At 46.0% G+C, this 14,018-nt stretch overlaps 1 protein-coding gene across 1 annotated transcript in view; it reads left to right on the top strand.

Moving 5' to 3' along the window:
- LOC309559952 (uncharacterized protein) overlaps nucleotides 1-14,018 on the top strand; it is a 72,516-nt gene that overhangs the window by 37,185 nt on the left and 21,313 nt on the right. The window contains exon 6 of the mRNA XM_082263429.1: nucleotides 6,512-6,625. Coding sequence (XP_082119555.1) covers nucleotides 6,512-6,625 — 114 coding nt within the window. The remainder of the gene's footprint in view (nucleotides 1-6,511; nucleotides 6,626-14,018) is intronic.

The following is a 14,018-nucleotide window of genomic DNA, read 5'->3' as shown; positions in this document are numbered from 1 at the left end:
TAAAGCATGCATCTGTTTATATCGGTCAGCCATTATCTATTTATCTTTGTTCGCTGTAATCACTCATGATTCTTGATTGCTAATTCGCTTCACTTTCATATGTCATTTGATGTGTACATACTAAATTTCATGTTTCACTTTTGTTTCAGCTTTGCTCTATTGTGAAAAATTCGAAAAAATGTATTTACATTTTTTTTTAAAAGCCAGTGATGAGGGAGCAGGGCCGAGTCTGCACCTGTAGACACGGACAGCAAGGCTCGGGAGTGGGCCTGCACAAGTGCCCCCATAGAAAGCCGCTTTCTATGGGGACACTCACCAGATAGAAGCCAACAGCGCCAGCGGGCGCCCAGGGAGGTTTGGGACCGCTCTGTGCAGTTCAAGCAGGTAAGTATAAACCTATTGTTTAAAAAAAAAAAAAAAACATGCATGTGTGTGGCAAGTGGGCCTACGAGTCACTGGAGACTTAAGCCTCGTACACACGCAACGATTATCGGCCGACCGATCGTCCGACTTTTGTCCAAGTTGTGTTTTGTTGGTTGGAATGTGCCTAGACTGCACACGAATTTTCTCGGCCAACAAAATTCTATTTCAGAAGTGATGTCATGTGTTGGTTTGTTTTCTTTGTGTTTTTTCTTCACTGAGAATGCCCAGTCTTGCTCATCAGATTTTTCCCTGTCGAAATCTGTACTGACTGCACGAAAATCGGCCGTTGTGTTGACGGCCAACAAAAAATTTATAGTCTGCACACCAGATTTTTTTCGGCCGAAAAGTCAGAGTTGGTTGTCGGAAGCATCATACTAACAAGCCGAAAATCGGCAGATCGGACGTTGGCCGAAAATTCCCTGCCAATTTTCGACGCGTGTGTACGGGGCTTAAGGTTTCTGTGCTAAGAGCCTAATAACTCTGTGCTCCCATCGCAGTGGCCGAGCTTTTAGACAGCTGCCAGTCTGTTTCAGATCCGGAGGCAGCAGGAGAGGTTGTTTATCATGTGACCTTCATGAATCTGTGATCATGTGATGAGAAGCTTGTCCTGCTTCCTAGCATTAAGACCACTTAAGGGGTTACTGGAAGGGATTAAACTGGACTCTCATGTTTCCAAGTGTACACGTTTCCCTGCTTCTGTGGCTGTAGGGGAGGGTAAGGATGATATTGTATCTTTCCTCTACATTACATCTTTCACCACCTTACGACCACCCACCGTAGATATGCTGCGGCAGGGCGCCTGCTCTACGCTGGGTCACGTACCTAGCATGTGATCCACGCGCCAGGGTGTGGATCGCACCCGCCGCCCTGGCTGTGCTGCGTTTGGCTACATAACCAACCAGTCAGTAGATGCCAGCCACTAATTGGTTGCTGGCACCGAAGAGAGCCCCATGTAGGTACACACACAGGGCTCTCTTCAGACAGCAGCAGTGTACTGTTTTTTTTTTCTTCTTCCAACTTTGCAGGAAGTAAAAATAGCCCATTGCTTGGTAAAAACAGCACAGACAGTAACACATGTTGGCCACACAGTTAACCCCTTGATCGCTCTAAATGTTAACCCCTTCTCTGCCAGTGCCATTAGTCCAACGACCATCTATATTTTTAGCACTGATCATTGTATTGGTGTCACAGGTTCCCAAAAGTGTCAGGTGTCCAATTTTGTTTGCACAATATCACAGTCCCGCTAGAAGTCGCTGATCACCTGCCATTACTGGTAAAATATAAATATACCATAAATACACTGGAGATCAAAACTGGAGAACAATTTTTATAAACACTTGATTTTTTTCAGAAATCTTCATTGCTCAACAAAAAACACGCTAAGAGCCCATTCAGACAGGGGCGACGCGACTTGCTCGGCGCGACTTGCAGGGACTTCATATAATTGAAGTCAATGCACGTCGCCTCCAGGTCGCCCCAAAGTAGTACAGGACCCTTTTTCTAAGTCGGAGCGACTTGTGTCGCTCCTATTAGAACGGGTCCTGTACTACTCTATGGCGAGTGTGAATGGACCCTAATAGAACCGTGTTTTTCAAAATACCCAAGGCACTTCAACAAAAAAAAAACAAAAACTTTATTTTGTAGAAAAAAACCATGATCAAAATTAGAGAATAGCAATGATTGTAGTACAAAAAAAGATTACAATCAGTAGGAAGTCGCTTTGAATGACTTCGGCACATTTGCTTTTGCACAGGACATCACTAGTCTCTTCCACTGCTCTGCTGTGATTTTGTTTCACTCTTCCAGTCTCTTCCACAGTTCGGTGACTGTAGTGGGTTTCTTGGACATAACTTTGTCACCAAGAATTTTCCAGAGGTTTTCTATTGGGTTTAGATCAGGACTTTAGGCTGGCAATGTCATTACTTCAACGCTTTCAGCTTCAAATAACTGCTTTACCCATTTTGCTGTGTGACAGGGGGCATTGTCATGCATGAAAATTGCTGGCTGGTTGGGGGATGAACGCAGGGAATGAACCGCATGTTGTCAGAGAAGGTTCTGATAAACATTTGCATTCACTCTGCCATGTAGCTGTATAGGAGGCCCAACTCCTGCAGAAAACATTCCCCAAACCGTGACGCTTCCCCCTCCACCGTTTCACTGACTTCTTTACACACTTAGGGTTCAGTCTTTCTCCAGTTTGACAACGAACATAATGTTTTCCAACGGACCCAAATAAATCTAACTTGCTTTCATCACTAAAGTGAACTTTGGACCAGTTCTCCTCTGTCCACACAACATGCTCCTCAGCAAAGGTTATTCTAGCCTTTTGATTCTTTCTGTTTTATGAGGGATATGGTCACTGTAGAGTGGGCTTTCCATCCAAATTCTCTTAGCGGTGAGACACTGTATGACCAGACAGATCCTTACTCTGTCTGTTCAGCCCTGAACTGGGGAGCAATCACAGCTGCAGTGTTGAACCGATTTGCCCATTGAGGACGTAGACCTACGTCGCTGGACTCCGCCCCTTGTGGGCGGCGCTCGTGCGCCGCCGGAGGCTCGCTCCCGCTGTGTTTATTCACAGCGGGAGTCGGGCCAGCGGAGGAGCAGCGGCGATTGCCGCTGCTCTGCCCCGATCGTCGGGGATCGAGTCTGGAGATCCGCCCGCTGTGTGTAAACACAGCAGGCGGATCTCCATAGTGACAGGGACTGACAGTTCAGCATAGCTGGACATCCGATCTGTCACTCAGTCACCTCCCCCCCCCCACACGTCAGTAAGCACCAGGCATACATTAACCCCTCCCTCTCCAATAAAATTAACCCCTTCCCTGCCAGTGTCATTTTTACAGTAACAGTGCATATATGTATAGCACTGATTACTGTAGTAATGTCACTGGTACCCCCAAAAGTGTCAAAAATGTCAGTCAAGGGTCCGATCTGTCCGCCGCAATGTCGTAGTCCCGCAAAAAAAATCGCAGATCACCGCCATTACGCGTTAAAAAAAAAAACACCAAAAATGACAGAAATCTTTCCCTTAGTAAACGCAATAACTTTTGCGCAAACCAATCAAAATACGCTTATTGCGATTTTTTTTTTTTACTAAACATAGGTAGCAGAAAACAAATTGGCCAAAAATTTAAAAAAAATTTGATTTTTAAATTTTTTTGGGGGGGAATTTCATATAAAAAAATTTGAAAAATATTGTTGTTTTTTCAAAATAAACGCTCTTTTTTTGTTTATAGCGCAAAAAGTAAAAATCGCACAGGTGATCAAATACCACCAAAAGAAAGCTTTGTTTGTGGGAAAAAAAGGACGTAAATTTCGTTTGGGTACGGCGTCGCCCGACCGCGCAATTGTCAGTTAAAGTCGCACAGCGCCGAATCGCAAAAAGTGGCCTGGACGGAAGACAGCAAAATCCTCCGGTGGTAAAGTGGTTAAATTGGGTTTGTCAGATAATTAAATAAATTAGCACAGAGTGCCAGATTAACACCAACAACTGGGAGGTATATGAAAGTGTTCTCTAATTTTCATCAATGTTCTTTTTCAAATCTCATTGAGGTTTTTTATTCTGTGCTTCAAAATATATGTAACTTATGAAATATGCTTAATATAACTGCCCTTTTACGCCTTTTTAGATCATTTCAAATAGGACAAAGCAATGACCTTGAAATTTAGGAAATTGTACATTGTTCTCTAATTTTATCTCCAGTGTATATCCCATTGCTTATAGACTATAACTTGCACAAACCACTCAATATACGCTTATTGGGATTTATTTGTTTCTTTAAATCAAAAACATAGCAGAATACATATTGGTTGGCCTAAATTGAATTAAGCAGAATACATATTGGCCTAAATTGAATTTTTTTTCTTCTATTAAATGTGTTTTATAGTAGAAAGTAATATATATATATATGTAATATATATATATATATATATATATATATATATATATATATATATATATATATATATATATATATATATATCTATCTCTATATAAATTTTTTTTTTCAAAATAAAGGTTATCAAATACCATTAAAAGAAAAAGCTGGGGTAAACAAAGCGCATACGGTTTATTTTAGGTACAGTGTCACATGACTGCGCAATTGTCAGTTAAAGTAACCCAGTGCGGTATCCCAAAAAATGGCCTGGTCATGAAGAGGGGGGGGGGGGGTAAACCTTTCGGAGCTAAAGTGGTTAAACTACAAGTTTTGGCTCCATCATCCGGGATTGGCAGTAACACGTGAGCTGCTAGATCTTTTCCCATGTTAATGTACGTGTGTTCCCAGTGACCAGGTGGGTAGGAAGCTACAATGCCCTGCTCCTTTAGCACCATTGCTAAGAAATAAAAATACATTTTTCCCAGGTTTTGGACTTTAAATGGTTAATTTGGACCAAGCTCAGTGTGCTGCTCAACCATTCAAAGGAAGCCTTCGATTTTTATCAAAGGCTTCCTCTGGCTGAGGTGGAGAGTTGGGTGGATGACGTCATATTCTCCACCTCCACAAATCAGAGGAAGCCTTGTATTCATTCAGAAAATGCAGATTGCTCTAAATGGCTGTGCAGCGCTCGACTCGATTTTGTTCCAGGAAAGGGACAGGAAGTCTTCGTCCTGCTCCCGGAACACATCTCAGTAAACTTTTTGGAACGGATGTTACGTATGGTTTATACAACGCTCCCAGCAAGTGCATCTGTTAGTGAAGGAAATAGCTTGGTCCAAAATAACTAGTTAAGGCAACATTCACATCAGTGCATCTCCAAAGTCACACGATTTCCAGTGCGACTTTGATCTGACTTTACATTCTGTGGACAAAAGTCGCATCAAAAGTCACATCAGTTACTGCGACTCTTAAGTAGAACTATAGGCAAAAGTGTGTTGTCTGTTTTTGTTTTTTTGATGAGTAAGGAAGGGTTCTAACTAACCCCTGTCGGATTTTTTTTTTCGGCATTTGTGTCCTATTGCAGAGATTTCCCTTCACTTCCTGTCCCATAGCCAAACGGGTAGTGAGGAAATCCCTGCAAATTAAAGCAGAGTTCCACCCAAGATGGAACTTCCACTAATCTGCTTCCTTACCCTCGCCCCCCCCCCATTTCCGGTGCCTTTCAGGGGGGAGGGGGGAACTGGTACCTGGTTTTTGACAGGTACCCTTCCCCACTTCCGGGACACGGTGCCATCCCTTGGAAGTTTGCCCCCCAATAATTACAAGGTGCAGCATGCTTTGCGCAGTAGGGAAAAGGCTGTGAAGCTGAAAGGCTTCACTGCCAGTTTCCCTTAAAATGAATGGCAGCACCTGACAGCTAATCTGAAAATCGGCTGGGGTGCCGACATCGCAGGCTCCCTGGACAGGTAAGTGGCTATATATTAAGTCAGCAGCTACAGTATTTGTAGTTGCTGACTTTTATTTTATTTTTTTCCCAGCTGGAACACTGCAGTAAAGGAGTTGTAAAGTTAGGTTTTTTATCTTAATGCATTTTATGTATTTGGATAAAAAGTCTTCAGTGTTCAGCAGTCTCCCCATCACCCCCTTATACTTACCTGAGCCCCATCTCTCACCAGTGATGCCTAAGAGTGTCTCGGCCATCCAGAACTATTCCTCCGGATTGGCTGAGACAGCAGCAGCGCCATTAGCTTTTGCTGCTGTCAGTCAGTTAGCTAATCAGGAAAGAAGGGCAGAGTCGGGCCACAGCTCCGTGTCTACATGGACACCGGGAGTTGTGACTTGGCTCAGGTGCCCCCATAGCCAGCTGTTTGCTATGGGGGCACTCAACAGGAGAGGGTGAACCTCCATAATGGAGACAGACCGCAATAAAAATGGAGTGTTCTAATCCCTCTATCAGAAAAAAAAAGTTCTGCCTTTAGTTCTAATTTAAGTCATACTGATATGAACGGGTGCCATTAAAAAGAATGGACTGAGGACTGGTCATGCGACTTTGGTGTCCACTGGTGCATGAGAAGTCGCACAAGCATGAATAGCGCCTTTGTTAAATCAAACCTGGATTTGGGCATTGAACAACTGCTGCATTATATCTTTTGTGGTTTTGAGAAACTAAATGTGCAGCGGCCTTTTTTTTTTTTTTTTCTCCGTAGGACACAACATGAAGCCTGAAATTGAGGTGAAGCTTGAAGGTGATGACAAGCGTTATGTAATGGTGGGCGATCAGCAGTTGGAGGAGAGAGACAGCTCGCCTGCCGTGAGTCCAGGTACTTATGTACACTTTATGTAGCCACCTGACCATAACACCTTTAAAAGCCTGTTGGAATCCCTCCCTCCAAAACCATGGAAATTACTCTTAGTGACCGCCCTATAGCAGTTTTACTGCTGCAGGGGTGTGTGTGTGTGTGTGTGTGTGTGTGTGTGTGTGTGTGTGTGTGTGTGTGTGTGTGTGTGTGTGTGTGTGTGTGTGTGTGTGTGTGTGTGTGTGTGTGTGTGTGTGTGTGTGTGTGTGTGTGTGTGTGTGTGTGTGTGTGTGTGTGTGTGTGTGTGTGTGTGTGTGTGTGTGTGTGTGTGTGTGTGTGTGTGTGTGTGTGTGTGTGTGTGTGTGTGTGTGTGTGTGTGTGTGTGTGTGTGTGTGTGTGTGTGTGTGTGTGTGTGTGTGTGTGTGTGTGTGTGTGTGTGTGTGTGTGTGTGTGTGTGTGTGTGTGTGTGTGTGTGTGTGTGTGTGTGTTCCCACACTTCTGGGTAGGGGTGGGAATTTGCACCGCTGGAGGCTCGCTCCCGCTGTGATTATACACAGCGGGAGCCAATCGGCCAGAGAGACAGAACTGCAATCTGCTTATGTAAACAAAGAAGACAGGAGGGAAGGCATGGATCCGTTGTGTCTGCAAAGCCGGGGCTAGGATCTATCTCTTCCCCCTAGTAAAAGCATCTCCCACAGTAAAACATTGCTCAGGCACACGGGTAACTCTTTGATCACCCCTGATGTTAACCCCTTCCCAGCCAGTGTCATTAGTACAGTGACAGTGCATATTTTTAGCACTGATCACTGTATAAGTGTCACTGGTTCCCAAACGTGTCAGAATGTCTCCCACAATATTTCAGTCCCACTTGGAGTTGCAGATCGCTGCCATTACTAGTAAAAAAATAAATAAAAATATCCCATAGTCTGTAGACACTTACATTTTTGGGCTTATTGGGATTTTTTTTACCAAAAATATGTAGCAGAATACATGTTTGGCCTAAACTGATGAGGAAATTTTAGATTTCTCTTTCGTTCTTTGAAGGACACAGCTCAGGGAATCTTCTTGACTATTGGGTTATGCTGCCCCTTACAGGAGTAGGACACTAGGCAAGTAAAAGTTTTACCACGCCTATGGGGCAGTCCCAGGGGGTATATTCCCACTTCCTGCTATAGGCATTTAGTTTTTTTTTTTTTTTTTTGCTGCCTAGTCAGGAGTAAGGACCCAGTTCCTTGCTGGGATCTCTGGTCCCAGCATTTTTTTGTTTTTACACTGATTTTTTTATTTTTATTTATTTTTTTCCTGTGAGAACTACAATCAACTGCTGGACTGGGCAAAGGACTGTATATGCTCGATCCTGAAGGTCTCCCCAGTCCCGCCAGCAAGTGCATGCAGACCTCAGTTCTGCACTACATCGGTGGCGACATAGCCCCACTGAAAGGGGGCTGGCCTGCGAGTTAAACGTCTTGCGAGGACGCATAGGACCTGGTCCAGGCCTGAGTCGCAGTGTGCCTCCTGGCCCGCAACACCCCATTCCGATGGAGAGGGGGTTTGCCTGGAGCGGTGCCCATCCGGTTCCATGGTATGGTAAGTAGTGCCCCCCCCCTTGCCTGGTGGCCTTTCGGGGTGGACGTGGGCCCCTCCCTGGGACGGTCGGACCCCCGGGTTCCCTTAATTCGGCACAGCGCCCCCCCCCCCCCTTCCATGTGTCAGGGTCCCCTGTGGACCACCCCCTATCTGTCCACCCCTCCTGTTTTCCCCAGGGGGCAGCCATACCTGTTCAGGTGCGTTTTGTGGGTGTTGAGCGAGCTCTGTGAGGGGGGGGGGGGTTTGCCAGGGCCCCCCTTTACTGTACAGTTGTCTCCTATGGGTCCTGGGAGCCGCCGTTTTGCCATGTATTCGGCGGCTATGTTTCCTGTAGTTTCCCATTGAATAGAACGGCGGCCATGTTTTTGGAGCTTTTTGGGCAGTGACTGTGGCGGTGGACCTCTAGTGCTGACTCGTGGACTTCCTCTCTCTCTCTGCTCACTGCATGGTGTACAGCTTCAGCGCTCTGCTCTGTGCTGACCGGGGGTGGTGAGTTATTGCGGGTGCCCTAGGCTGATCTCCCTCTCTCTGCTATTGCGATTCAGCTGTGCTGGGACTTGTAGTTCTGCTAGTGTGGCGGCGGAGGTCAGTTAGCACTTTTTTCCAGATTGCCTGTGTGGTTCCCTGGTTAACATGGAGTCCTTGGAGCAAATTTCACCCCTGATCCTATCTCAGAAGCGGCTGGCCCTTCTGGGTCCCAGTCCACCCTGCCTGCCATGGCGGGGACTGTGGAGTCGACTGTGGAGTCATTTGTGTCCAAGGTTGATTTGGTCCTGCAAAAAAGGGACCAACAAAAAGCCTCTACCGCCCTCACCTGCCTCTTCTGTCTCCTCAGATCTGACCGACACGAGTCATCCTGCTGGGTCTGCGTCCACGCACCCTGAGTGCTCTGATAGTGAGGAAGATTCCAATTCCACTACAGTTGCGCATGAAAAAAGCACTGGTGGAGGCACTGATTGCATCAGTGCTGGAAACTAAAAATGGAGTATGCTGCTGCGTCGGCTGAATCAGTGGGGTTATCCTAAATGCAATGTGGTGGTTCCTAAGCGTCCCTGTTAAAAAAGTGGACGGTACCACCTGTGGTGGATTCCTGGGTTTCCAGGTTGAACAAATCCACCCCGATTCCGGTGGAGGGGTCTCCGGCTTTTAAAGACCCTTTTGATAGGAAGGCAGAGACCTTGATTCGGCACATGTTTTTTATGGCCGGTGTTCACCATTGCCTTGGTGTCCCAGACCTTAACGGAGTGGGCTAAGCTTTTGTGCCAGGATCTGGAATGGGGAACAGCTTCCCTCTGCCTTTGCGCAGATGGCGGACCAGTTGATCGAGGGGTTGCAGTTTCTCTGCAACGCCTTTCTGGGTGTGGCTCGCTTAGTTTTTAGGCTGTCTGTGATAGCAGTGGTCCTTCAGCACATGATATGGCTGAAATGCTGGTCTGCGGACCAAGCTTCCAAGAAGGCCTTAGCGGATCTCCCTGTTTAGGTCTTCCCTGGATGAAATCATTAAGGGAGTCACAGGAGGGAATACTCTTCCTCCCCCCCCCCCCCCACAGACTTCCAGGGGCAAGGAGTCTCGTCCCAGACATGGTCCCTTTTTTTTCTCCGCTCATAAGTGTTTTTTTGTTTTTTTTTTTGTCGTCCCTCAGGTCTTAAGATAATCCAAATCAGTTCAGAACGGCTCCGGAGGTTCCATGAGGCCCTTGCCTGGTAAGTTGAGAGCAGGTCCTTCCTGACCTGCAAACAAGCCGCTTCTGCCTGAAGGGGGGCCCTCACCCGTATCTTGGGTGGGGGGACGTCTTAGTTTTTTCCTGGACCTGTGGACCTTTTTGATTCAAGACAAGTGGGTCCACGAGCTGATTTGGTCAGGCTACAAGATCTAATTTTCGGTCTTATCCACCAGAGAGCTTTTTTCCCTTCCAACCGGCGTTTGACCCCCAGACCGCTTGTGTGGTCTCTTCGGAGTGGTTCAAGACTTGCTACTGCAAGGAGTGATTGTACCGGTTCCAAACTCGGAATGTGTTCGGAGTTTTTATTCAAACCTGTTTACAGTTCCCGGGAAGGAAGGCAAAGTTTGTCCAATCCTGGATCTCAAATTCCTGAACCGCTTTGTGCGGGTACAGAAGTTCTGGATGGAGTCCACCTATTCGGTAGTGGCATCCTTCATCAAGGGGATCTTTTGGCCTCTATCGATATCAAGGATGTTTACCTCCATATTCCAATATATGTTGGACATCAGCGCTTTCTCTGCTTTGCCGTGGGCTAGGAGCATTATCAATTCAAGGCGTTAACATTTTGGTCTCGCCTCAGCTCCTCCGGTGTTCACGAAAGTGTTGGCCCCGGTGTTGGCATTGTTGCGACAGTGGGGTACCTGGACAATCTTTTACGAGCATTCTCTGACTGCTCTACGGGACAACTTGGACATAACTGTGCGGACTCTGCAGGAGTTCGGGTGGACTCTGAATTTACAGAAGTTTTCTCTGGTGCCGTCCACCAAATTGGACTGATGGTGTCTACCTTAGAGTCGGTTCGGTTTGCACAGTTCCATACGAGACCTCTGCAAAAGGAGATTTTTGCCAAGTGGAACAGGAATCCAGTCTCCGGACATTCTGATCCTGTTGAGCCGAGGTACGATAAGACTGTGTGGCCCATTGGACAGTTCGTCTTCAGGGGTGTCCGGTACGGATTCAATCGGACAATGCCACGGCAGTGGCAAATGTCAATCACCAAGGGAGCATGAAAAGTATCCTAGCAGCTCGGGAAGTGGCCGTCATTCTAAGGTGGGTGGAACGTTTCATTCCAGCTCTTTCGACTGTGCATATTCCAGGGGTGAATAATTTGGCAGGCGGATTACCTCAGTCGACAGGCTTTGGACCAAGGAGAAGGGTCCTGTCATCCGGAGGTGTTTCATCAGCTGTCTCCGTTGGGGACCTCCCAAGGTGGACCTGTTTGGCCTCTCGTCTCAACGGAAAAGTGCAGAGATTCGTGGCAAGGTGTCGGGATTCCCTGGCCAATGCCACAAACGCACTGGTGGCTCCTTGCAGCCAGTACCATCTGATATACTCCTTTCCCCCTCTAAAACTTCTGCCGAGACTTCTACGAAGGGGACAGTCCTGCTGGAACAAAAAAGGACCTTCACCAAAACTGTTGTGACACTTAACCATGGTAAAACCCTTGGGCTGAAGTTGTAAAAAAAAAAAAAAACACAAGATCTAATTGTTTTTGGAAAGTGTTTAAGTGTTTATGATGTTATGAAAGAAGGTTATAACCGCGCTAAAGGTGACAGAAAATTTAAAGCTGCGACTTCAAGTGTGACCACACCCCTAAAATATGCAATATAATAAGTCGCGCTGTATGAAAGAAAAACAAATGTCTGACTAGTAAATGTCCCAAAATTAAACGTAGATTGTGACTAATAGTGTTTGAGGATCTTGAACAGCCTCCAAAGGTCCCATAGGAATTGTGCTTACCGGAAGGGCAATTTTTAAATTGCAAGATTCATATGATGAGGTAAGTTCACATGCCAAGGTAATCAAATGGAGTTCTTGCGTTGGATACTCGATGTAAATAACCGTATATCACATAAAAGAAAAGAAAAAACATTCCATAGCGTGATACCGTACCGAAAATTATATCAAATTGGTCAAAGAGTATTCCGCCACATATAGTGTGAATATCCTTCACCGATTGTGCAGCCGCTTACCAAAGGATAAGCGTAATGAGTGTATTTAATCCCAGTGATAAAGGAAGAAAGAACCGCCACCAAACGTAGAGCCTCTTACCAGATAAATCAGCAAAACGTGTATTTCTATCCCAAAGATAGAGAAGGTGAAAACCGTCACCAAACGTAAGGCCTCTTACCAGATTGAAATAGAAAGTCAGCAGAGTATATTAGGTCCACATACACCAGATATCAGCAAGCCACCCAAGGACGCTTTAAGCCTCTTACCAGACCACAGAAATATTGCACGATGTAGACACTTGATGTAATCCCCCAACGTGTGGGCAGGTAATCTCAAGCACCCAATGGCACCAAAGGCAGACCATAGATGTATCTATGGTCTGCCTTTGGTGCTATAAACAAAAAAAGAGCAACCATATATATATATTTATTTTTGCTATAAAACATTCCCAATAAAAAAATTTAAAAAATCAATTTTTTTTAACAGTTTAGGCCAATTTGTTATTTGCTACATATTTTTAGTAAAAAAAAAAAAAATCCCAAAAAAGCATATTTTAATTGGTTCACGCAAAAGTTATAGCGTTTACAAACTACGAAATAGATTTTTGGACTTTTTTTTTAAATTAGTAATGGCGGCGATCAGCAATTTTTAGCGGCACTGCGACATTGCGGACAGATCGGACCCCTAACTGACATTTTTGACACTTTTTTGGGGGGGACCAGTGACATTAATACAGTAATCGGTGCTAAATATTATGCATTGTTATTGATAAATGACTGGCAGGGAAGGGGTTTATACTGGGGGTGATCAAAGGGTTAAATGTATGCCTAATTGTGCTTACTAACTGGGGGGGATCAGTGTTTCTGCTTAGCTGAGACACACAATCTCATTGTGCATGTGTGACAGAAGAGCCGTTTGCTTTGTTTACATAGGCAGGCGACTCTCCTGTCATTTTCTGTGAAGATCGTGGGAGGCCGGTGGTGATCGTGCTGCTCCTCCTGCGGTTTAATCACAGCAGGAGCATGTGCCGCCGAGTCCGTGTGCACATAATCACGTAGATCTAGGGGATTATGTGCAGCAGAGCCACCCTGCCGCAGTAAATCTCGCTAATAAAGTGCTTAAAGAGGAAGTAAACCCTCCTCAGGAAGTTGTACCTATAGGTAAGCCTATGATAAGGCTTACCTATAGGTACTGTAAATATCTCCTAAACATGTACGGTTTAGGAGATATTTACCTTTAATGCATCCAGTGACGTCACTGGCGCATGCGCTCTGAAGGAACGGCTGATCGTGCCGTTCCTTCAGAGCCCCGTGCCGTGACCGTCGGCTCCTGCGCGCGTGCGCAGGAGTGACGTCACCGCGGCTCCGGCCAATCCGATGGCCGGATGCCGCGATCCCGGAAGACGGGCGACTGAACATGTCGCTCGTCATACAGGTAAGAGAGCGGCACGGCGGGGGCTCGTTCTAAGGTAAGTATTTCATAATGAGCTAGTATGCGATGCATACTAGCTCATTATGTCTTTCTCTTGCAGGTTGTAAAAGAAAAAAAAATTTTTTTAACGAGTTTACAACCTCTTTAATGTCAGGATTCACCCAAATGCCTGGACCAGCAGCTGGCTTAGCCTCTCAGTGAGCCGCTGGGAGACTGAGCCACCCCCTCCACAGCCCAGCTCTCCAGTGAGCTTTGGGGGGGGGTGGCAGAGCAGAGAGCTGCTGACTGACAGTCATTGGCTCAATGAAGTCCGACTGAGCAATCAGCAGTGGTCTTTGATTGCTTAGTATTCAGAGTAGAGGCAGTGGGGGTCAGATAAAGCCTTGGACCGATGCTGCATCCACCTTGTTTAGTTTAAATCCCGAAATTCTATTTTATTGATGTATCTAAGAATCCAGAACTTCATTAATTTGTGTTCTGTCTTGTATTCAGCGGGCACTCTTCTAGCAACTGTGTTCTTTAACCACTTACCGACCGCCTGCCACAGTTTTACGTCGGTACTTTGACGTTAAATACTGGGGTTATGGCAGCAGATAGCTGTCCTAACCCCCGTATTTTTTAAAACGGCGCGTGATCGGCTTTTTAAATAAGGGTGGTCCCAGTGACGGATTCGCCGCGGGATCACTCTTACGGTGCAGCAGAAGAGGTGCCCCCCCCCCCCC

This window comes from Pelophylax lessonae (assembly GCF_965119305.1).
Source record: "Pelophylax lessonae genome assembly, chromosome: 7".
NCBI classification, from domain to species: domain Eukaryota; kingdom Metazoa; phylum Chordata; class Amphibia; order Anura; family Ranidae; genus Pelophylax; species Pelophylax lessonae.
The sequence above is the reverse complement of the archived record's forward strand: the minus strand, read 5'-3'. Positions and strand labels throughout refer to the sequence as shown.